A 23,331-nucleotide genomic window follows, 5' to 3' on the forward strand; every position below is an offset into this window, starting at 1 on the left:
ACCCTTAATCAGATAATCAAAACAAGGGTAACTTGTCTTGTTTGGATTGTTCAATATTATGACCTGAATGCCCACCGTCGTTGTGTCCTTGGGCAAGACACTTCACCCTCGTTGCCTCCAGTGTGTATGAATGAGAGTGTGAACGGGTGACTGGCTCCTTACTGTAACTTTGGGCCTGATGACGGTAGAAAAGTGCTACATAAGTTGAGTCCATTTACCATTATGACCTGTGACCCCCAGGGCTCATCCCATTCCAACAAATGCTCCCTTCTCTCCTGCTGAGTTTCTCCAGGGACTTTGAATTGCCCAAAGACTTGCAAATGGGATTTAAGTGCTACAGCCTCTAATGGCCCGTTCTTAAGCACTCAGGAGCCCTTTTCCTTTGAGTGTAGCTTATATCACTTTTTGGATGCCAATAATAATAGCGCTGTTACAAATGCAATGTTTTGCCCAGTGTTAATTTCGTCGACTAAAATATTTAGTCTTAATTTTAGTCAAAGTGTTATTATTGACGACTAAAATTGGACTAAAACTAAATTAAAAGTTTTTCATGAGACTAAAATGTCCAGATATTTTAGGCGACTAAAATAAGACTAAATAAAAATGAAAAGGAGAGACTAAAATCATCCAAACTTCTATTGAGCGTCTGAAAGAGCCTCAGATCATGTAAATTCTCTGCCAAATGATCAGCTCTGAGCTTTGTTCATGTGGAGCAGCTCCATGAACCAGAGGAACAAGATTAAATATGATTATAATCAATATTATCAATGCAAAGTCGACAAAATTCGTCTTAAATTTAGTCCACTAAATTTACTTGCAATTTTAGTCGACTAAAACTAGACTAAAATTGAAGATTTTTTTTTTTTGACTAAAACTAGACTAAAATCGAATTACATTTTCGTCAAAAGACTAAAACTAAAACTAAATAAAAATATGTTGTCTAAATTAACACTGGTTTTGCCTGGAAATTAAATACACATAAAATAACACAAATTCTTCTGACTGATTTTCTTCCTGCTTAATTTGACTCATTGACAAATCTATATGTTTACAGAGCTGTGGATGAGGGACCAACCAACATCACAAGTCACATGCCAGGTAAATATCAATGCAGTTAACAACCCCTATGATCATTTATGTAAATATTCCTCCACGTGGAAATTAAACCAACTGTTTCCGTCTAGACTTGCGTGGCGATGAAAAAGACAATGGTCCTCCTCTCCAGCTTCACACACTCAAGCAGTTTGAACAGGTACGAGCTTTTACATGATGTAAATAAGCCTGAAACGTCGCACTTTGGTCCCCTACAGTGCTCTCCTGTGGTTTCATAAATGACTGTATCAATGTGATGTTGTTTCGGTTTTTGGTGAGATCAGAACAAACTACGCTTTGTTTAGCTGTTAGAAGGAAAATCAGTTTGCAGGCTCTGTGTTGCCAGACTGTAGCTACAACCTGACCTATTTCCAAGCCTCCTCATTTAGTTGGATCTGGAAGATTTTTCAAGGTCACTGTAGTAAGAGAAATGCTGCTGTCATTTGGAAATAGTAGTGATTTATCTCATGCTAAATGCTGTAAATGTAAATTAGAATGTGCTGTAGTATTGTTCAGCTTATGGCCATGTGTCATAGTGTGCAGCTGAGCACATACTTGACATTTCTGGGATTCTCAGGTAGTAAAGTTTAGCCTGTTTGCCAGCACATGTCAGACTTCAGGCCAAGTGTTTAGGCTTTAGTTGCGTGCCATTCCTAAGAAAAGAACATATGTTTTACACAGTATTTTGCGCTTGTGTCATAGAGCAACTACATAGAAAAATTGTCACAGTATATAAGGACTAAATGTGGCTTATGATTGTCATCCAGAACAATCTGTACAATTGCTCTTATTAACATTGGATTAACAGTGCTTTGAGCCGGTTTATTTGTTCTCTGTGTGATTTTTAAGAGTTCTATTTCTTTCCTTCGTACTCTTGCAAGTTCCATGTTTGTTTTGAAATGGATGGACCATGTGTTTTTCTGATTCGTTTACCCACCTGTCAATTACCCCCATCAGTAGCCACTGAGTTGACCACGAGTCCCAGTCTGTACGTTTTTGAATAGAAAGATTAAAGTGTGTTGTATTGTATATATTATTCATGAAGTTTATTTGGGGTTTTTTACTTGGGTTTTTATATTGATTGCATTATTGCCGTTCAAAAATGTACTTCTGGATGTTCATTTCCTGAAGCAGAATAAGTAAAGAGCACTTTGCCAGGAGAGGCATTCAGTTGGAGAGCACAGTAATCATAGAGTAAATAAAATGTATCATTAATTGTCCTGAGCATCTTGTTACAAGACCTTTTGCAAAGCCCCGTCCTAAACATAAATCAGCAAGCATTGCTTTCATTCTCCTGATCTCGTCTTGCCGTAGAAAATAGTGGAGCATGATGTTTTTTTCCCCTTTCAAAGCCAAGGTACTAAGACTCGTTTCATGAGCTGCCGTTGCTGGACATTGTCATGAAAAGCTTATTCTGTGACTGGAATATCTGACACGTTTACTTTTTAAGTGCTACAGGAAGCCTTTAGTTGCCTTATATTTCAGCGGGTGTTTTTTTTGTTTTGTTTTTTTGCACATGGGACATTGCAGCTGCAGAATCATGACCAGACTTTTTTTTTGCCCGACCCAGGCTGTGTCTTAAAAGTTCGGGCATTAACAAGAATTATCAGATATTTAAAAAATTATGAATAATGAATAATTATTCATAATTATGAATAATTGGAAATCGCATATAAGTATATTAAAAACAAAATTAGCAAAAACTATTGCTGTAATTGGCAAATTGAAATCTGTACTCGATAAAAAATCTCTTCTATGACTGTATAACTCCCTCATACTTCCTTACCTAAATTATGGCCTGGAAATATGGGGAAACAATTATAAATCCAATACTCATCCTATTTTCCTACTCCAAAAAAAGGCAATAAGAATTATCACTAAAGCAGATTTCTATGCACCGACGAACCCTGTCTTTGTAGAGCTAAGCCTACTGAAAATCCATGATCTTATTGATCTAAATACGTTAGTAATTGTGTACAAAGCATATAATAATCTTCTCCCTCCTCCCATCCAGGAGCTTTTTGAACACAGGAAAAGTCAGTATAACCTCCGAGGAACTGCTATTTTCAAAAAAGCAAAAGCTAAAAAGAACAAAAAGAGTCGATGTATTTCTGTAAGAGGAGTTAATCTGTGGAACGACCTGGAAGATCAGTTAAAACAGTCCCAAACAGTCAAAGCTTTCAAAAAGTTGTTTAAAGCTACTAAAATTCAACATTATATAAGCTTAGGATGAATAAAGTAAGAAAAATAAAAAATAATAATGATGACATGATTTAGTTCCAACTAAATTAACATAAAACAAATGTATGTATACATATTTGTTGGAATATTGAAATTTATGTTACTAACTTCAGATACATGCTTATTTCTCTTCTGTTTGACACTTGATATTGTTCATTATTAATGTTTGTGTTTTGTTTTTCTCTCGTGGAAGTCTGTAAACTGGGTTAGGCGTTTACACTTCAGCCTAAACCCTTTCGGTCGTGTTGTACACAAAGAATTGGAAATGTTTTTACGTTTAAAGGAATGAACTGACCGAATAAAACTACTACTACTAATATATCACCTTATCAATAGGAGTGCAGGCGTGCAAGTGTCACGTGGACGTACCCACTCAAAGGCACAATAACTCAGACAGGCAGCAAAACTTATCAGTGTCCTTATCCAGCTCTGTCCACAGTGTCAGCTGCACAACATTTTGCACTCACGTGGCTTTGAGTGCAAAATAAAGGAGATTAATTTTCTCACCACTGAAATATTATGGAAGGACAGAGGGAAGCGCAAGCTAAATTAATCAAAAGACAGCCTCTAATGATCCACCATGCACCCAGCTCCGCCACATCCAGAGCGGAGACAAGCCGGGGAAGGCAGCGCTTTAGTTTGACTGAACACACGCAGGTTTAGGGAATAACATAATCAGTCTACATTATTTGCTTATGAGTTCTTAACACACTTCTATTCAAGTAAATGTACCTGTAGGCCACCGTTGTCTTGGAAAATGTGTGATAATCACACTTCAACTGTGCTTTGTAAAATAGCCTGAAGGTGCAGATTGAACTTTTTTTAGAACTTTTTTAGACTTTTATTAAACCTTTTTTAATATTCAGGCCTCTCTCAAAAACGCTTTATTATGTCAATCAGGTGAAGTATTGTATTTAGCCTATTTTCCTTTTTGCATGACTAGTCCAGATAACTGTGCCGGCTCTATTCAAGGGGTTTTTCCAATTTAGTCAAGCTAAAGCCACACCGCGCAACATTTCACCCAATAAACAGAAAAAATACAAGGATTTATTTTATTACAGTTATGTTTATCATTGAAAATTCGTTTAAAAAAAAAAGCAAACATCTTTTTCTGTTGTTAGCGGCTCATCTCTCCTAAGACCCGACTAGACTGGAACGACTCCAGCTCGTCTCCATGGAGATGTTGACTAAAGACAGCCAAATATGAGTTTAAATGGGTTAGGTCCTCACACAAATCCATTCTTTGATTCAAGAATTAGGTCATTAGGAGCATATTTTGTGTTGCTGTTGTTGTGTTCTCCAATCGGCGGTAAATGCCCATAAATACAGTAGACAGTAGGTGAGTTTCGTGATTCATAATCCTGTGCGAATATTAATAACACCACATCAACAGCAGACGCCCTTGACTGATTACTGATTTACTTCGCTTCCTGTTTGCTTGCGTATGTACCTCGGTGGAAATTCAGTTGATGTCACGGTCACCCGACTCAATCACTGGTACAGCGGTGAGTCTAGTTTCCAGACAAAACCTGATCAGCATGTTTTTGGAGGTATGAGAAACCGTAGCCCCACACACAGCACCAGTCTATAGCACACGACAATGATGACCAAACCTTCTGTTGGTCTGTAAACTGCCTTGTATAAAATGTCTCTCTCAAAATGGCTGTAGCGAATGAATTGAAATAGGCCTCTGTCTCTTTAAGAATCTCTGACCCTTTCCGACACGCCCCCTCCACACGCTGTCTGTGGCATCAGTGGGGAGGGGGTTCTGCTGAGGAGCAGTGGTTGGTTACTCGGCTGGTGACGAAAGCTCGGAGGCGTCTCCAGGAGGTGGGGGCGTTCCTAGGAGGACTCAGGACTCAAACCTGTCCCCAGAGTTTTTACCGATTACTCAAAAATACATGAATGTGCCAAGGCAACACTTCAGGCATGTTTTTAATGAGGGAATGACATAAAAACATGATGTAAAGCTTGAAAAAGTCGATTTTGCATAATACCCCCTTTAAGTCCTCCTCTGAAACGGTGCAGTGCCTCCTGGGTTTGTCCCTATTTTAGAGCGTGGTGTCCTGTCAGCTCCTCCACCTCCTCCTTCCTCTTCCTCCTGCACAGCTCAACAGTCTTTCACCATCTTCTGGGAAGAGTTCAGCAGTTAATCCGTTTAATTCTCCAATTAACGTCCATTAGCCTAAACAATAGTAGAGATAGAAGAGCGAAGCATGTGTGGCTTAGCTGCTCGCAGAATGTGATTTTATTAAAGGTTTTTCTTATCTCACTCAAAATATTGACAAGATAATAACGTATTTGCCCTGATTTCCTTTTGTTATTGTGAACTGTAAATAAAGTCAGCGACAAAGTGTTGACTATGTGTGAATATGTTGTAAAACACACCGTGTCCATGATGTCATCCCTAATATTACATAGAGACGCAGCTTTGGCGCCTCTTCTATCTTTATCCTGAATTATTTAGCAGCAGGATGTAACGGGACACTTTAATGGGCACATTGACTGAAACCATTGACTGCAGATGATGTAAATATAACTTTGTGACTGTTGTATGGAATATGACGTGAATTGGTTTAGTTTTGCTCTATTTATCGTTAATGTTTTGTTAGGCTATGGCCCAGTGAATCAACAAGCCTAGGTGACCTGTTGTCCTTTCTGATTCATATTTTTGTGGTCTCCTCTCATGTGCAGGGAATCACTGCTCTGTCCTGTCCTGGGTGCCTTTCTATTAATAGCTGGGCCTCAGTGATCCCTGTGCTTGAATTACACCCGACTCCGCTCTCTTCACCTGTTTCTGTCATCATCCTACCGCGTTACCAAGAGATATGTCTTAATTAGACAATCATGCCAACGTCATTATTTGTTCATTAGAAGAAGATTTGAGGATATTGCAAATGTCACAGATAATTTGGTCAGTGATCACCGGAGTCCAACTCTGAAGATAAATCGGCTGCTGAGAGAACGTTGCCATGCAAGGATGAACTTATCACAGTTTATTTCGCTTATTACAACAGGGTGACACAAACTTAGCCATGCAAGAATAGTTTTCAAAAAGTTATTAATGAATTCCAAATGCAGACAGTGGTGTAAGGGGGTCCTATGCTGTGCCCTCTTGTCCGCGTGTTGTTTGTTCCCTTCGCTTTATCGCTTGTGTGAGATTTCCCGTCACTTCACAAGTGGCTGTGAGTCTGCGGCCTCCACCACACCCCACGTCCCGCCCTCCCTCCCCCCTTTTCTCCTGCCTCCTCTCCTTTTCCACCCATCTCCCCTGGCAGTGTGGGATTCCTGGGATATCTCTCACAGTAAAATAACCCCTGTGCTTGTCCCGCGGCAGTCCGGAGCACACCATGGAGGTGCAATGGCTGCTTCTCTGACCGGCCGCGATGCAGAGTGACCCTCTGCACTGAAGATGCGTCTCTAAACCCGTGTGTGTGTGGACTGTGTGAATGTCTTAGTTTTAGTGTGTGTGTGTGAGTTATGTCTCTGTGCGAACTGTATTTTCCTTTTGCTGATATGGAGGAAAATTGTGATCTTCAGAGGACATGCACAGTGTCGCTGTCCGTGAAGATGAATTGTCACTGAAAAAACAGAGAGAAGGACTTTTCGACCTCTAAGGGACATGTCAGGAGCAGTCCGTGCCCTATAGCGGTCATGTCTAACGGTTACCGTACTCTATCACAGCATCTGAATGACCTGAAGAAGGAGAACTTCAGCCTGAAGCTCCGGATCTACTTCTTGGAGGAGAGAATCCAACAGAAGTATGAGGAGAGCACTGAAGACGTCTACCGCTCGGTGAGTCGTTGTAACTGAGTTTTTATCTGCCTAAATAAGTACTCTGGCTTGCTTATGTTTGTTTGTGATCAAGGGAGGTTTTGGGAGATGGCTGCGTGACGTTGAAAATGAATCTAATCATCTGAGAGAATACTGAATTATGAACTGAACATGTCTGTAGCAAACTAAACGGCAGGGTCTGCAAAGTTAATAAGACCTCATGGAGACTGGATATTTTGTTGATTGCTGAGGACATTATGCTGCCTTAATAGTTGCTTTTTTGATGGGATTATGATGACTGGTGCAGTCCTACTTTGAAACACCACAGTGACACCCTTTTGAGGCTGTTGTTAATAAAATTGAATACATATTTGGCGAGGCGATTGTCAACACTGTGTACTTAGAGACTGAAGGGAAGCTTTACTCCATTGTTGACCCAGCTGCTGTGGTGCTAATCTCATTAAAGGTGATGTCTGCGGTGGCCATGCGTTTGTTTTACTAAAGGCTTGTTAAATGTGAGAGACAAATGCATACTACATTTGATGAGAGCTCTGCCTGCTGTGCTGATGTTTTAAGTTGCATGCTCTATGTGACATGAAATTATGACAACTTTGGTGTGTTTTGTTCAAATGTTGAGCGCACAGTATTATTTATTAGTGTTGCATGTTACTTTTATTATCCGTATTTCATTTATTTGATATGCAACCATGTAATTCCCTACTGCCTGCTTTATTCAAAGGAGTTTGTTATTATTTTACTGCTTTAATAATATTAAAAGCTACATCTGGTAGTGACTGTAAACTGATTACGGGTCTTCAGTAGTACATTATAGCAAATAAATGAATTATTCCTTTCAAAATATTTTGTTTCAAAGGGCCCCGGACCCCTCTTTGGGAACGTCATATATAACATGTACGCTGTCATTGGTATTTGACTGATTTGTGGAAAGCACTTGTCTTGGGTTATTTAAATGTAAAGTGCAATGCTCAGTCATTTTGAATCGAGTTGGTGCTAGTCTTCCAGTTAACCACGCCCAGTCTTGCTGCTGGTGGCCCCGTCCCCTGCTTGAATTGGCTCATACCGAGAGTACACCGCTATCTCTCATATCAGCTGGTATTTGTTTGCATGAGAGCAGGCTTAAACTCTCCAGTCACTTGTCTTTGAATTCAGCCCATGATCAGCACCTCTTTGATAACTGGATATTCTAATGCTGACATTTATTATCCCCGACAATTACTGCATTCCTCAAGTGCCTGAGTAAACGGAGCCTGTGTCGCACAAACAAGTGACTCTAAATCGCCCTCGCCGTCTCTCAGACCCTAATCTGTTTTATTACTAACCCTTATTTAGAGTGCGACATGTCTGTGGATTTTTATTTGTTATGGAGTTAGTATTTGTTAGCTCTTTTACTCCAATTAGTGAGTGTTTGACTGATTTATTATCTAGTACGCCCCTAGACTGTAGGATGCTGTTGTCAAATGAAATTGAAACTGTTAAGTTTCCTTAAAGGGACTACACAGAGTTTAAAAATGTTAAAATTATGTATTTTCTTCCCCCTACATGTTTCAACAATGTCCTAATGTGTAGAATGAGCCCAGACCTGTTCACCACAACTGCCTCTAAAATCCTGCAGTCACTCAAAACGGTGTTACTTCGGGTCCGAAGTGCCGTCATGCACAAGCTTAATGTAGAAGGTGCAGCTACATGTATGACCTTAGGTGGCAGTAGTGAGTATAAAATGGCTAACTTGCATCTAGCCCCTTTAAGTGTAATAAGATATTGGGTTTACAAGGTTACAATTTGTGTAATAATCTGACCCATTTATTTATTCATTCCAGAATCGGCTCCATTTGTATTGTTCAATGGTTAGTTGTTTGGATATAAAGTAGATGAAATACAATGATAGCATTTACAGATACAAGATGATTTAGTATTTTTTTCTTTATTATTTGCAAATGTTTGCTGTTGTTTTATTTGTATCATTATTATTTTGTGGCGTAACGTTGTGTTTTGGATTATTTTAACCTGGACTAACTTTGTGACTGCGCCGTGATTCATATTTTAGGATATTTACATGGAAGCTTTGTAAAATCGCAGATCACATGTGTTATAAATTCAATGGTCGCAATGCTTCTGGTTCTATTCTTTAGACCAGTCTGAACGTTTTGAGGCAGTGCTTGTGATTCGTGGTAGTCTCATGCATTAGTCATCTGCCTGGTTATAAGTGGCTCTGTTGCTACGGTCAAGCTGGAGCTAGAAGAGCGGGGGCACTGTGATCGGCTTTTTATAGCTGTTTTAATGAAAAATTAAACAGTTAGTTTCTTATTTTGCCTGTGAAGATTTTAGCAAAATTAGGAGACATGAGTCAATCTGTTGATTCAGTTTGATTGCAATAAGGTTGTGCGGTACAGATGTGCCTCTTAGCTATTTAACTGAAGCATTAATGCTAATTTCTCATGGAAAGAGGATATTAAAACGCTGCCATAAGTACTTGCAGATCGCGCATCGGTTTTCAGTTGTAAGTAAACACAAGCCAAACTAACATGATAGAGAGACAGAAAGATAAATATGGATTGCAGGTATTCAATCTTAAGTTCCTGACTTTTAGAGAATTTGTGCTTTTTAATCCTTCAGAGTTAAAATGATTAAACAAGTAATATTTGGCCTTCAGTTTTCCTTTGAACCCCAGGACATAAACAAACGTGAAGCAGGAGCCGTGGCCTCGGGGTAACGTGTCTGAGGTGCCCTGAATATCTGATCTAAAAATACTAGCAGAGCGCTGAAGGTGCTCTCACATGTTCTGCACGGATGATACACAGCGCTGAGTGTGAGCTTCTCGTTTGTAACTGAGAGCTTTAATGACAGTTCAACATGAGGCTCTGAAAGGTACATTTGGTACAGTGCGTTCACAACCTAATGAGACATCAGAACTTCAGGACTCAAAACTAGTGAACTTTGATGAATTAGATGTGTTTGGTCCTTCAGCAGTGGCTACAGTGTTGTTATTGAGCACCTGTCCTGATAGATTACCCCATTAGAATCTGTGAACTGCCTTTTAGAGGTTTCAGTGGCCATCTACTGCTTCAGAGTGTTTACTCTACATTAGCTAATGTTTGGAAATGTTTACACTTCTTCGATTAATGTATGATGGAGACTGACAAATAAGGTAACAATGAGTGTTTGTTTGGGCATAAGCTGCAGTAAACACAAAACCACTAAATCACAATATGACAATCTCTCCAAATTGATAAATTGTTGCACGAATTTGATCACAATCTGTTTTTGTTGTTATATTGTCTAGTCCCACTTATGACGCCTCTGTAATGTAAGCCATTTTTTACTGACTTTTGACTGTTGTAGATTCTCTTTGCAGAGTTTATTCTGTCTCCATTTAAATCTATAGATCCTTTTTAGCTGTTGTTTGACTTATAATTATTAATTGTGTCTTTTTTCTTACCTAGAACATTGAGCTAAAGGTGGAAGTAGAGAGTTTGAAGCAGGAGCTCCATGAGAAACAACAGCTTCTCGACAAAGCTCTGTAAGTCCACTGGTAAAATGTAAAGAACGCCCTATTGTTTATGTGCATTATTAGTGTATAAATTGTAGTTTTAGGCCAATCTTTTTGAGGTTGCACTAAAGTATATACCTACAGTACGCCTACACAGGCAATGTTTTTTTTCCCACAGACCTGCTTTCACGGCAGCAACACCTCTTATTTTAGCTCATGTGTCACGCAGCAGCTGCAGATGAACAGAAAGACCTCAGAGTCATGACAAACAAACGACGGGCTTCCACAAAATAGACAATGATACTATAAATATACCATAAATAACAACAAAAATGTAAAAGAAAAACTTAACAAATCAATTTGGCTTTCAGCAGTCTGTGTCCTGTCTATAGTTGAAAACAGTAATTACTCCTGTAAATTTAGTTTTGTTTAATTTTACAAAATTGGAAATGAAATAACAGAAAAGTAAATGCAAGTTAAGCTTCAAAATATTGTTCTGTTTTGCAGATATTTTCATTGTTCTCCCATTGTACATTTGTCGTGCTGAACATTTGCATCACTCAGAGCAATTCAAAATAACCCAGTTATTTGAGCTGTGCATGTGTCTGTCAGAGTTAAAAACATACATAGACTGTGTCCAGAACAGAACCGATGGCGACACAGTGGCGTGTGCCATTCTGGGAGAACTAAATCTGGGAAACCAACTGTCCAAGTATGAAAATCAGATGCTCATTCGTTTTTAAAGTCACCCCCCAAGTGTTACAAGTAAATTGTAACACTCTTGTACTTGAGTGATGAGTTAATTATTCTACAAATGTTGCTAGAGTCAGCAGGTGGAATTAAAAAGATGTTTGTTTAAAAGCATGATGAATGTAATGCTGGATTACATTTATATTAGTCGTAAAGTGAGATGCTTTTTAACTTTACAGCAAAACAGCTGAGAGTTTGACGGATCACAATGAAGCAGAGCTGCAGAGACGATGTCAGGAGAGGCAGCATGAAATTGACCAAATGCAGCAAGTGCTCGAGACCAAAATACAGCTCCTGCAGGAGGTGGGTTTATCAGACATACTTTTTTTTAAAGAAATAGAGGTTGTTGTCTGTTTAGGCTCATATAAGATTATTCCGATGTTTGCACAGACAAACAAATATTAAGTGTGTGTGTTTCGTTGTGCACCAGGAAGCCCAGTTAGTACGCAGCAAGGACGATCGGACTGAATGTCAGTCCCAGGCCTCGCTCCTGTCGCTCGACACCCCTATGGACGACGCCCCGGAGGAGGATAGTTCACTGGAAAAGTGGACCCCGTCCAACACCAGCAAAGACCGGTATGCACAGGCCATACGGTCACCTAAACTATGACTAGCAGCTTCATAATGCATGTGTAATGTTCTTTAGGATGATACAAGAGCTGACAAAAGAGCTTCTTGCCAAGGAGGCTCTCATTACTGAGCTGACCAATGAGAGGAGCTCCCTCACACGCAGAGTGGGGGATCTCGAAGGGCAGGTCCAAGAGCTGTCTTCTACACTGCTTCAAAAAGATAAAGACGTAGATGTATGTATGGTTTATCTTTTTTAAATAAATATATGTATATGTAAATATGTATATTTTTTTCCCTTGTTACACATATAGATGTATCTTTTAGTAAGACAGAGGGTTTAGTTTTATCTAAAAACTAGTCAAGTAACTACCTAGTCAAGCAGGTAAAACTAAACCCTCTGTCTTACTAAAAGAAACAAAACTGTAATAGACTTAACTTAAGGAAGACAGTATGAACCTTCTACAAAGACACATAGATGTAGCAAGATTCACATATGCGTGTCTATATATTTTCAAGCAAAAACTAAAAAACTACTTTATTATTATTTTGTTTATTTTCTTATCCTTTGAACCATGGATAAGGAGCTGTTATTTTCTCTGTCTCTCACATAGTTCTATCAGGAGGAACTTGGTCGCGAGAGGCTACGGATTGAGGAAGAGATGCAGGTATGAACAACATTTTTTTCAGCATTGCAATTTTAAAACTCTCCACTGAGTGTCATAGGAGCACAAGGACACTGGTATCAGTGCTATGTCGGCCTGTCATTTTATGGTTTTAGAACTACCGACAGTAATACATCTGGGAAATATCCATCCATTCTTCTTCTATTTATTTTTGCCGGGCGGTGGGGGCAGCCGTCGGCCCTGATCATTCGGGTGCTCAAACCCCTCCACTACGTTAATTTGACAGTTTGAGGAGGGGCTTGGAAATATTGCCAAATTTAATTCATTCTTACACTTCTGCAAGCGACTCAAAAAGAAAAAAATAGAAACAGATACAACCTATGCAAGACTACAGCCGTGAAATGTAAGCAGCTACATTAAAACTAATGCTAACCTCAAAACTGCTCTATTTCCTGCTGTACAAAAGGAAGGCATCAAGGGATGGTTATCCATTGTAAAAGGTTTTACCTCATCATTCTAAGTACCACAGTCTCATTACCTCTCACACCCCCAAGGATAGACTCTCCTGGGCCTGATTTAAAGCCACAAATGGAGCCATGACACTGGCTCTGTCCACCCACAATATATTACTGTCATGTTTGCAGTTTTTTCTGTGTATAGTATGCTGCACTTCCGTATACTGTATCTGCAAGGGTTTGCTGAGTCTATTGGCTCTGTTGATGTTTTCACTTGTAAATCAGTTTTGCATGAGGGATGCAAATATTGGAACGAGGCTATACATGTCTGCCCTGGATTCCCCATTGTAGAAGTCTATGCACAACCTACATTCACACCATGAAGTTAAATGAGTCTCACATTCTTGGGTAATAATTATCATATGACTTCATCATTATCAGAACAGAGTAGGGCATTGTACACAGTAAATGTTGTGGCATCTTCTTTTTGGTTTCGATGGTAAACACTCCTGTGCCACCAACTTTCTTTGCTGTGTATGTGGTTGTACAGCAGCACATTCCCAAGATGTACAGTGCTTTACATTGCATTCATATCTCCTGATCACTTGCTGTTTACTCGGTGGGCCTAATGGCCTCAGCAGTTTGTCTGTAGGATCAGGGTTACCTCCCTGTGCTCTAGGGTCCTTTCACTCAGTGCCTTTAGAAAAGCAATTGAGGTCATTGGATCTGCCCTCAGAAAAGAGAATACGTGAATGAGGCCTTTTTTTTTTTACAGTGAAATAATTGCCATGGCAACTCCATTTAGCACAACAAAATGGCCAGACTGAATCGTGACTACTGCTGTTCTCATGGACGATTATGTTATGCTGCTGTGTTTTGCAAATTAGCTGGTTCTCATTATCTTTGAACAGTTTAATCTTGTCATTGGAATCGGTATTATATTAAATGAATGATTAGAATCTCTGACCGCTCTCTTTCGTGTGTGCACTTTACAGAGCGTCACTAATGTGACTGTGCCACTGAGCATTTCACCGACTAGCGAGCGCGAGCGCACCAGTGCTATAAGCGACAAGCGGGGGCGGTAGCGATACGTCATCATTATGCTATTCACAATTTTGAGAGAAAGACAAAATACGTGACCCATTTGGATACTCGCGTGATTGTTAAATGTTGAATTAGGTCTATATGAAAGGGTGTGCTTTAACTGGAGAGATCTGCAGTGCGCGGGCCCGGCCCTTCCCCCCCTTTCTTTCTTGAATGGTTGACTCCATCGCTGCAGGTTTTTTCAGCAGCCTGTCTCCCCGCACCACGAAGCGACTCCGCTCAGACATCCTCCCTCGGCATCGGAACATCGGCACTGACATTGAATCGTTTTAAGGACAATAGCTGGAATTATCTGCCGTCTTGTCCCGGATAATGCTGCTCTCTGGTCATCATGACTCACTGCTGCTCTGAAGCCTTTGGCTCGTGTGTCCGCCGTGAGATGGTGCAGAGACGCTGATGGAGAGATGCCGCTGACCGTGGGGACATTACTATAAACGTGCTTTTTTGCAGTTTATTCGTGGTGAAAAGACCTTCTGCGTCTTGTGGGACTTGCGCCATATTTCCAGAGCACCTGCATTAGAAAAAGATGATCACAAATGATACTGAAACTAAATGTCAACATTTGTGTTAATAGGAGACACATTAGTTCTAAAGACACTGTCCTCTGAACAGTGAGCTCATTACTGGTCTCTGAATCGCCATGCTTGATCTGAAAATGAAGGAAACGTGTCGCATCTGTGGACGAGAACTCTGCGGTAACCAGCGCAGATGGATCTTCCATCCCACAGCAAAGCTCAACCTACAGGTGCTGCTCTCTCATGCTCTGGGACAAGAGGTGATGCGCGATGGCAGAGGGGAGTTTGCCTGCTCCAAATGCACTTTTATGTTGGATCGGATGTATCGCTTTGACACAGTGATAGCACGCGTGGAAGCTCTCTCCATTGAAAGGCTGCAGCGACTTCTCCAAGAGAAACATAGGCTCAGACAGTGCATTGGTGGACTCTATAGAAAAAACAATTCAGGACAGGCTACCCTGACAATTACTGCTGAAAATGAGGAAAATGAAGGGATTGTTGACATTTCAGGCCTCACCCATGCCAAGTACTGTGCACTTTTGCAGGAGGACTTGGTTTACTCTTTTTACGAATCCTGGGCTGAAGATGGTGTTGATAGTCATCAACAGCAGTCACAGTGTCCAGCCAACTCTGGGTCAGAGGTGACCACAGCCGGCTCACACCGCTGTTCGTCCAGGAGGTGTCGAGGATGCTCCCATTTGCGAGTGGCAGACTCAGACTATGAGGCAGTCTGCAAAGTTCCCAGGAAACTGGCAAGAAGCATTTCCTGTGGGCCCTCCACTCGATATTCAGCCAGTGTTGTTGGAGGCAGCATAATGGCAGGAGGTGCAGAGGACCCAGACAAAGACATGGAAGATACAGATGAACCCCCATCATCTGTAACTTTAGTACCGAGCTCCCAAGCCCCATCCCGAACTTCAGACAGTGATCGCACTCTGGCCGGACGAGCTAGCTCTAGCCCCTCTGTAGCATCATTAGAGCCAACTGAAGATTGCACTCAGCCAACAGAGGCACTGAGGAACCCGCGGGACCCCGGAGACGAGCTGATATCTGACTCTCTCTTAGAGGAGCATATGGAAGCTGCACACGGCCACAGCCTCTCTCAGGCACTATCACTGCTGCAGACCTATGCTGTCCACAGACCCGTCCACAGCCACAAAGGGAGCAAACTGCCAGTGCTGGTCAAACTAAGCCCAGGCTTCAGAGACTTGCCAATATCTTTAACTAGTTCTGTTTTGGGAATGTTTCCGACCACTCCTGAGGCAGAACATGAACACTGTATGACAACACCAGATCTCCCGGTCATCAGGCTGAATGCTGGGGCTGATATAGATGCAGACCTCAGTAGTTTAGGGCAGTCATTGGAGGATTTGTACAAAGAATATCCTCAGCCACCACCTCATCAGGTATAAATCAAGCAGGAGAAACCTCTTGGATGAAACGTGACTATTGGCGAGCTTTTATGGAGATTTTTTTTTGTTATAAACAACCTCAGAGTGGTGTGATCTTCTGTTGACTGAAATAGGTCAGATGCAGGGGGGTAGCAGATAAAGAAGCCTGCTTCGCTGATTTCAGTCTGTGCCTTTGAGGCAAAAGGAACTATGCCATGTTAGACCAATAACAATCACAAAGGCTTTATAGTCATATGGACTTGGTTATTTGGAAGACTCTCATTGTCTCAGTTCTAATGTTAATTATGAAGCCGGATAAATACTGCTCTTAGAGGACGATTGTTGGACATGATATTTGTGTCTAATACACTAAGGACAGCTATAGTGCTGTCTAATCGTATACAGTTGTTAGCATCATGTCTGAACTTTTCAGAGCAGTATTTATTTAACGTCCTCAGAAATTGTCAAAAAGGACTAAGCCTCTGAAAGATAATAAATCTCCAACTAAATTACCTAGTTCAAATGACTTAGTTTAAAATCTTTGCCACTATGAAACAGGCCTGGACGATTGAGAGCCTATTTAAAGTTTGTAATGGTGAAATTTGAGGATAGAAAGAGAGCAAAGACACTCAGCCAGCAGCAACAAGACAAATGGTTGGCATTGTAGTTTAGTTACGTAATGAGCACTTTAACCACTTCCAGCCTTGCACACCAGCACTGAGGCTCACTGTATGTGTGTTATCATCAGGAAAAGCAGAACTGCATACATTGCATCATAGCTTGTATGTATGAGCCAAGGAAGGGTTCTATAAGGGCATCAAGAATTGAAAGCAAATAGGCATTTAATAGTAAGGCATTTTCCTTATTGCAGAGCCTTGTGGAGGAGCAGCAGAGTCAACTGAACCAGTATGAGTGTGCTGCCGGGCAGTGCGTCAGTGAACTCCAGAAGGCCCAGCTCCAGGTTCAGTCCCTCCAAGCCAAATTCCACGAGAGCGAGGCCAATAACATGGTATGTTTTTGTCTCTTGTGTGAGATAAACACACACATAGATACAAACAGCATAGCTGCTACACTGTTGAGTTTTGTCTGTAGAAACTGCAGGAGAAGCTGAGCGAGATGGAGAGCGAGCTACGTTCACTTCGTCAGTCGTCCCAGAGCCAGGAACGAACGATCCAGGGCCTGAACGACTCCATCAACACCAAGGATAATGAGGTCGGTTTCGGTTTTCCTGCTTAAATATGTTTGTATGGGTATCACTCGTTTTAAAAAGTAAACTTCTGCCATAGGCTCAAGAGCTGTACCAGATGATTGAGGGACAAAATACTACCCTTTGCAAACTGAGAGAAATAGTGCAACGCAATCAAATGAGTCAAAGCAAGGTGATGTTTTGTCCATTAAACCTTTTCTCGTCTAACTTGACAAGACCTACTTACCTTGGTCTGTTCCTCTCCAGGCTCCAGATGGTAGCAGTGGGCGCATGGCAGTGGGCCAGCTGCAGGATGAGCTGGTGGCAGTGCAGAACTCGCTGTTTTCAATTGGTCTTGAATTAGAGACCAGCCAGAGGAGTTTGAGGCAGAGCCAGAGGCGAGAGGCGGACCTGCTACGGTTCAAAGACAGACTCAATTCCGATCTACAAGAAGCGCTGCAGCACAGAGAGGTCACAGAAAAACATAACCAGGTTTGTCGGGTAGTTTGTTTGTGAGAGAAGCTGTGAAAGTTTACCATTTAATTGAATAGCTTTTGTTACAGAGTCTCCACTGCACCCTACGAAAAACCTGTTCTGAGCTTCAAGCTAAAGAATCTGCTGTGAAAGAGTCTGAGGCTGAACATTACAGTGTGGTGCAAGAAAAGGAAAGAGCCATTTCACAGCTCAAACGGTGTCTGGAGGAGAAGGAGAGGCAGTTACAGGTAACAAATTCAGGCAAATGTCTGTTTAAACATGTACTTTTGTACTCATGCGCTCTAAAATGAACCCAATCAGGAGTACTCTGAGATGTTGGAATCGTCAGAGAGATGCAAACAGAGAGATGTTCTTGTGGAGAAGTTAAGAGAACGAATTAAAGAAAGAGATAAAGCTCTTGAGGTAAAATACTGAATATTTAAACAGTGACAAGTTGTAATATTTGTTATAATATATTGTTAATTATACTGTATGTAAGCATCAACATATTTGTCTGTGTTACTTTTTATTTCAATGTTTTTTTTATGTTTCTCGTCCAACAGCACTCCATAGATGAGAAGTTTCATTGTCTAGAGGAGCATGAGGGGCAAGTGAGGAGTCTTCAGTTGGCTCTCAGGGAGAAAGAGCGTGACCTCGAGAGGCTCCGGTGCATCCTGTCCAATAATGAAGATACCATCACGGTACTACTACATCAGTCAAAATGAGCCTTCTCCAGTGGTGCACTTTTAAAACCTGTTCTGTTGTGTGTCAGAGTCTGGATTCCTTGGTGCATAGTAAAGACTTGGAGTTGGAGCAGGCAGCAGAAGCTTACAGAAACCTGCAGTGGCTGAAACAGCACTGTGAAGAGAAGGACACAAACTCTCTGAGAGACAGAGACTCCATCATCAGCCAGCTACAAGCAGCTGTTCATGCACGCCTCCAGGAGACGCAGGTAATACAAATATTAGTGTTATGAAGCGTTGAGTTTGTGATGAGAGCTTTGAAAACCCGTTGAGGCTTATGTTTGTGGGTGTGTGTGTAGGATTTGACTGCAGCTCTTGTTGCTCGAGTTCAAACTGCCCCCAATGAAGTCATCGAGGAGTTAAAGGCCCGACTTTCTCTAAAAGAGAAGCTCTTCCAGGAGCTGCTCTCAGATCGCAGCTGTCAGTCAAATGAACATCATGCTCAGATTCAAGACCTGCTCAACACCATCAGCTGCAAAGACCAGTATCTGCAAGTATGTCCTGCCTGTAATGAAGAGACCTGGCTGCATTTGAGTATGGGGCATTTATCAGCTATTTTTCTTGTTTTCACAGGACTATTCATACCGTATGTCGTTGGTGATTACTGAGCGAACTGGCCAGTTGCAAGAAATACGCAAACAGTTGTCTTTGAGAGAGCAGGAACTTTGTAAACTAAAACAAGACAAGGAGCTTGGGCTGGAGACAGATCATCTGAAGAGTCTGCTCAAAGAGAAGGAATCTCTCTTCAAGGTTCAACTACTACATACAACTAATTCTGTCTCTGTGTGAATGATCTTAACTTTATGTTGTTCACCAGGAGCTTATTCAGAGCCAAGAGGAGCCTTCTACAAAAGACACATCAGTTCTGCAGGAGGAACTGCAGCTTGTGTTGAAGAAGGAGAGAGAGGCTCGGGTATGGATTTGTAATTGTACATATGTTTATGGCACCACTTTATCTCATGTGTGATATCTTCTGCAGGAGGAGCTTTCTGCTCTGCGATTATCATTTGGTCAACAGCAGGCACAGGACTCTGTATCCAAAGACACCAGTAATTACCAGGTAGAGAATGCCCATTAATGAAAATGTGCCAATATTTATAAAGTAATCATGTATACATGGCTGTGTTCATACAGTGTGCGTTAGATCAGCTCCTGTCAGAGTACAACAGACTTAATGATGCCTTGAGGGCCGAGAAGAGATTATACCAAAGTCTGAGCCAAATTCATGCAATGGCTAACAGGTAAAGTGATTGTGTTTATGTGTTTGTTTGTCTGTTTTGTTTGTGATCTATTATTGAATTTCTGTCTGTATTGTTTCCTTCCAACACATTTTCTTTTCCCAGCAGCTCAGAGAAGGTCCAGGCCCTGCACACTGAGCTTGACTCTGTCCAGGCGCTGCGTGGCCAGTTGGAGGAGGTTCTGGCGCGCACTCGTAGCATGGCCTTAACACTGGAAAGAGCAGCTAAAAGGCCAGCTGATTTAGGAGGTGGGGATGAACAGGGTCCACAGTCTGTGCCTTCTAAGGCCTCTGTCACTTACAATGTGTGAATTGAACTCGGCATTACTGAGGCTGAGACTGGCACTTGTTATGTAAGATGCAGCTGCCTGTATGTGGTGACAGTCAGTTTTATACTGTACATAAGTGTGCTAAATATAGTAAATATTCCTACTGTTATTCTATTGGCAGCTTCATCCAAACTGCACAAGCACTACTCTCATTAACCAAACTGTTTGTTAACCCCTATAATACAGTTTGAAGTCCACTCAGCCTTATTTATAATAACTATCTATGTGTGTGGTGTGAACATTTTATAACAAGTTAAAGAAAACTGCCTGCTTATTGCTTTGCACTGTTCTGTATTTGCAATTTGTGTTTCACTGATGTGACTCTTTTTGTGGGCAAAGTTCATGCCTTTAGTGAATTGTCTGTTCATCATGTCATGTGGTCTTCACCATGCTCTTATCTTCATAGCAACCAAACAAAAAAAAGAAAACCTCAGAACAAATACATATCTGTCTATTGCCTCACCACTGTCTTCACCCTCACATTAGCATTGTACATTCGTTTACCCGACTTCACATAAAAGTGTGCGTCCTTTTCAATGATCCAACATAGTTTTGCTGTATGCCTCTTGCTCTCTGTTGCTCAGATAGTTCTAAACAGCGATCATTCGTAATCAATGAATATTAACGCTCTGTAGGGGTTGTTTTTGTCCTCATTTAACATGAAGTGGAATCCTAGACAAACTGTACAACAAATGAAACTGCAATAAATGTGCTGGCATTGTGGCAAAAGCACTGTTTTTGATTTTACTTGTGTTTGAACATGAACCCCTCCCCCCAGTCCCAGCGCCCAAACAGTACTCATTACGAAGTACACTACACAGCATATATTAACAATAAATGCACTAATTTTTTAACATTTATTTCTACAACTTTAGATATTATTAGTTCATGCATGAACCTGCGGCATGGTTTTCATGTTTGCATGGCTATTTTTTATGTTAAACACAAAATATCTTCCCTTAGGCACCTGCTGTACAAAACGGCACATTGCTATGTGAACAGGCCTTTACACACACACACACACACACACACACACACACACACACACACACACACACACACACACACACACACACACACACACATGCATTCATTATAGGATGCTGACATTTATGCCCTTCCTTTAACTATTTTCCCTTGACATATATATATGTCACACTTTATGTTTGAAACTTAACCCTCCTAAGCAGTGTTCCTACATCCAGTTTAACCCCATCATTTATTGCTCAGTAACCTGAAAACACTGAAATGTTGAACACATGAAGGGTGCACAACCCTTTCGTCACAGAGAAACCTCTGTTCAAAATAACTGAGCTCTGGTTCAAATATGTTTGGCTGCTGTTTAGTGCATGACATAACATTTCCTCTGCCCCATGATGTTACTGTGAGTCTCGGGCGGGACAGCTGAGGCAACGGATTGAAAACCACTGCACAGAATTGCGCAGAACGACTCATGAAAAATAATAACACTGGTCATTTTTGTTTGGTTATTTTTAGATCTCAGCTCAGATGAAGACAAAGACGGTGATGATGACTGCAGCAGCGAAGAATTCACAGACAGCATAGAAGAGGAGGACTGCAAAGAGACTGGCCACGATTTTACATCTATCCAGGTGTTTTTTTAATTTATATTCAATGTGTTATTTTTATTCACAGTAGTCTTAACAAATTTATTTTTCTTAACAGGCTTCTGATATACAACAGCTTGAAGAAGAGCGGACAACATTGGAAGCCGAACTTGACGAAATTCAGTCACAGCTGGAGAGGGATGGGTTTAGTTCTTTGGCCCATATGAGGTATTTCATCAACTCAGCCTTGGTCAAAGCTACACATTTGATTCCAGTTACAGTATATAGAATATGATTGCAACCAGGAGCCAGAATACTGGTCGTCTGCCTACTTTCTTATCAATGTTTGTTTTGTAAATGGAAATAGCGAAGCCGTCTCTGACACATGTTTTTCATTTGGGTTACAGGAGTACATTAAGGAAGCTACAGCAAGAAAACTGTGCCCTTAAAGAGGACCACAACCAGAGCAACAAAGAGCAGCGTTTGAGCAGCCAGGACACTGAAGACGAGGTGGAGACAGAGGAGGAAGAGGAAGAGACTGACGAAGAGGAGGATCATGCAGAGGAACAATCTCCGTTTGTTAGTGCGATTAGACCCAACACTTTGAACCTTTGTTCCCATCTGTCTGATGTCAGTGTAAGTGCTAAAAGTTACTTACTACAGATGTTATAATACCCTAAGGAGGTCATTTACCAATCGTTTGCTCTTGTGCAAAACTGTCAAAGTGGATCAGCAGCAGAGTCATTTACAAAGTTTTTTACTGACGCAGCATTCACTCATTTACATATCAGATTTGGGATCCAAAAACTATAATACATGCAATTTCAAATGATAAATTTGGTTAAACATGCCCACAAATAGCTACGGTATATGCTATTTTCCAGCTCCCACTCACTATTTATAAACTGTCTTGATAAATGACCCCCTTGCTGTAGTTACAAACAAATTTAAATTAATCTTTTGTGAAATGCTCTAAAAATGCAACTTCCTTTAGGGGGCAGCCCTTGCTACCAGCAGTGATACTCCGTATCAGTGCTGGCAGGACATAGCGGAGGACTTGAAGGAACAGGCGTCCCGTCTGCGAGCTGATCTGACTTTGAGTTGCCAGGACAACAGAGAGCTGCAGGAGAGGCTGATGGTGTCTGAGGCTACGGTCCACGCTCAGGCCGAACAGCTGAAAGACTACAGGGATCTGCTCAGTGAGTTTTAATGAAGTCTGTTTCCGTCTCATCATCAGCAATATGCAATGTTATGTTTTTACAGCTGAGACCTCAGTCAAACAGGCCAGTAAGCATGTGCAGGTGGACCTTCAAGATCTGGGATATGAGACCTGTGGTCGCAGTGAGAACGAGGCAGAGCGAGAAGATGCCAGCAGTCCAGGTGCAGTGCAATTTCAAATTTATATATTCATTCTAATAATAAGAATTATTTAGTAGTGTTTATGTAACTCTGTGAGCTATTTCGTCATCTTCATGTTTTCTCTCAGAGTTTGATGACCTTGAGATGTGCACAGCGCTGTCGCAGCATCAGGATTTGGAAGGAGACAGCAGAAGTTGGTACGATGGTAATACAGAGTCCTATAAAACGAGAGGCGAGCCCAGCTCCCTGCAGCATCTGGTCCAGGATCTGCGCTCTCAGTTGACCCACTGTCACAAAGTGATTCGGGGGCTGCAGATGAGAGTTCGCTCTTTGTCAGCCACAAGTGATTACGCGTCCAGCCTCGAGAGAACCCCACGGAAGGTGTCGCCTTTTTATCTGCTCTGTTTTATCA

General features: G+C 41.3%; 1 protein-coding gene across 7 annotated transcripts in view; it reads left to right on the forward strand.

Annotated features, from left to right (window-relative positions):
* Positions 1-23,331, forward strand: part of LOC306972674 (myomegalin) — a 33,221-nt gene that overhangs the window by 1,283 nt on the left and 8,607 nt on the right. The window contains exons 2-29 of one of the 7 annotated variants that reach the window (XM_079569374.1): positions 1,055-1,098; positions 1,185-1,252; positions 7,018-7,128; positions 10,569-10,645; positions 11,545-11,668; positions 11,796-11,941; positions 12,012-12,168; positions 12,547-12,600; positions 16,895-17,032; positions 17,116-17,235; positions 17,310-17,402; positions 17,477-17,701; positions 17,773-17,931; positions 18,005-18,106; positions 18,247-18,384; positions 18,456-18,635; positions 18,726-18,920; positions 19,000-19,176; positions 19,244-19,339; positions 19,406-19,486; positions 19,561-19,667; positions 19,770-19,912; positions 21,490-21,605; positions 21,679-21,788; positions 21,968-22,196; positions 22,555-22,759; positions 22,824-22,940; positions 23,047-23,300. In XM_079569374.1, coding sequence (XP_079425500.1) covers positions 1,055-1,098; positions 1,185-1,252; positions 7,018-7,128; positions 10,569-10,645; positions 11,545-11,668; positions 11,796-11,941; positions 12,012-12,168; positions 12,547-12,600; positions 16,895-17,032; positions 17,116-17,235; positions 17,310-17,402; positions 17,477-17,701; positions 17,773-17,931; positions 18,005-18,106; positions 18,247-18,384; positions 18,456-18,635; positions 18,726-18,920; positions 19,000-19,176; positions 19,244-19,339; positions 19,406-19,486; positions 19,561-19,667; positions 19,770-19,912; positions 21,490-21,605; positions 21,679-21,788; positions 21,968-22,196; positions 22,555-22,759; positions 22,824-22,940; positions 23,047-23,300 — 3,766 coding nt within the window. Of the gene's footprint in view, positions 1-1,054; positions 1,099-1,184; positions 1,253-7,017; positions 7,129-10,568; positions 10,646-11,544; positions 11,669-11,795; positions 11,942-12,011; positions 12,169-12,546; positions 12,601-14,185; positions 16,039-16,894; positions 17,033-17,115; positions 17,236-17,309; positions 17,403-17,476; positions 17,702-17,772; positions 17,932-18,004; positions 18,107-18,246; positions 18,385-18,455; positions 18,636-18,725; positions 18,921-18,999; positions 19,177-19,243; positions 19,340-19,405; positions 19,487-19,560; positions 19,668-19,769; positions 19,913-21,489; positions 21,606-21,678; positions 21,789-21,967; positions 22,197-22,554; positions 22,760-22,823; positions 22,941-23,046; positions 23,301-23,331 lie in introns of those variants that run through there. The other 6 variants (XM_079569375.1, XM_079569371.1, XM_079569369.1 and 3 more) reach the window with 6 other exon arrangements.

The sequence above is a fragment of the Gobius niger genome (assembly GCF_951799975.1).
Source record: "Gobius niger genome assembly, chromosome: 13".
NCBI lineage: Eukaryota > Metazoa > Chordata > Actinopteri > Gobiiformes > Gobiidae > Gobius > Gobius niger.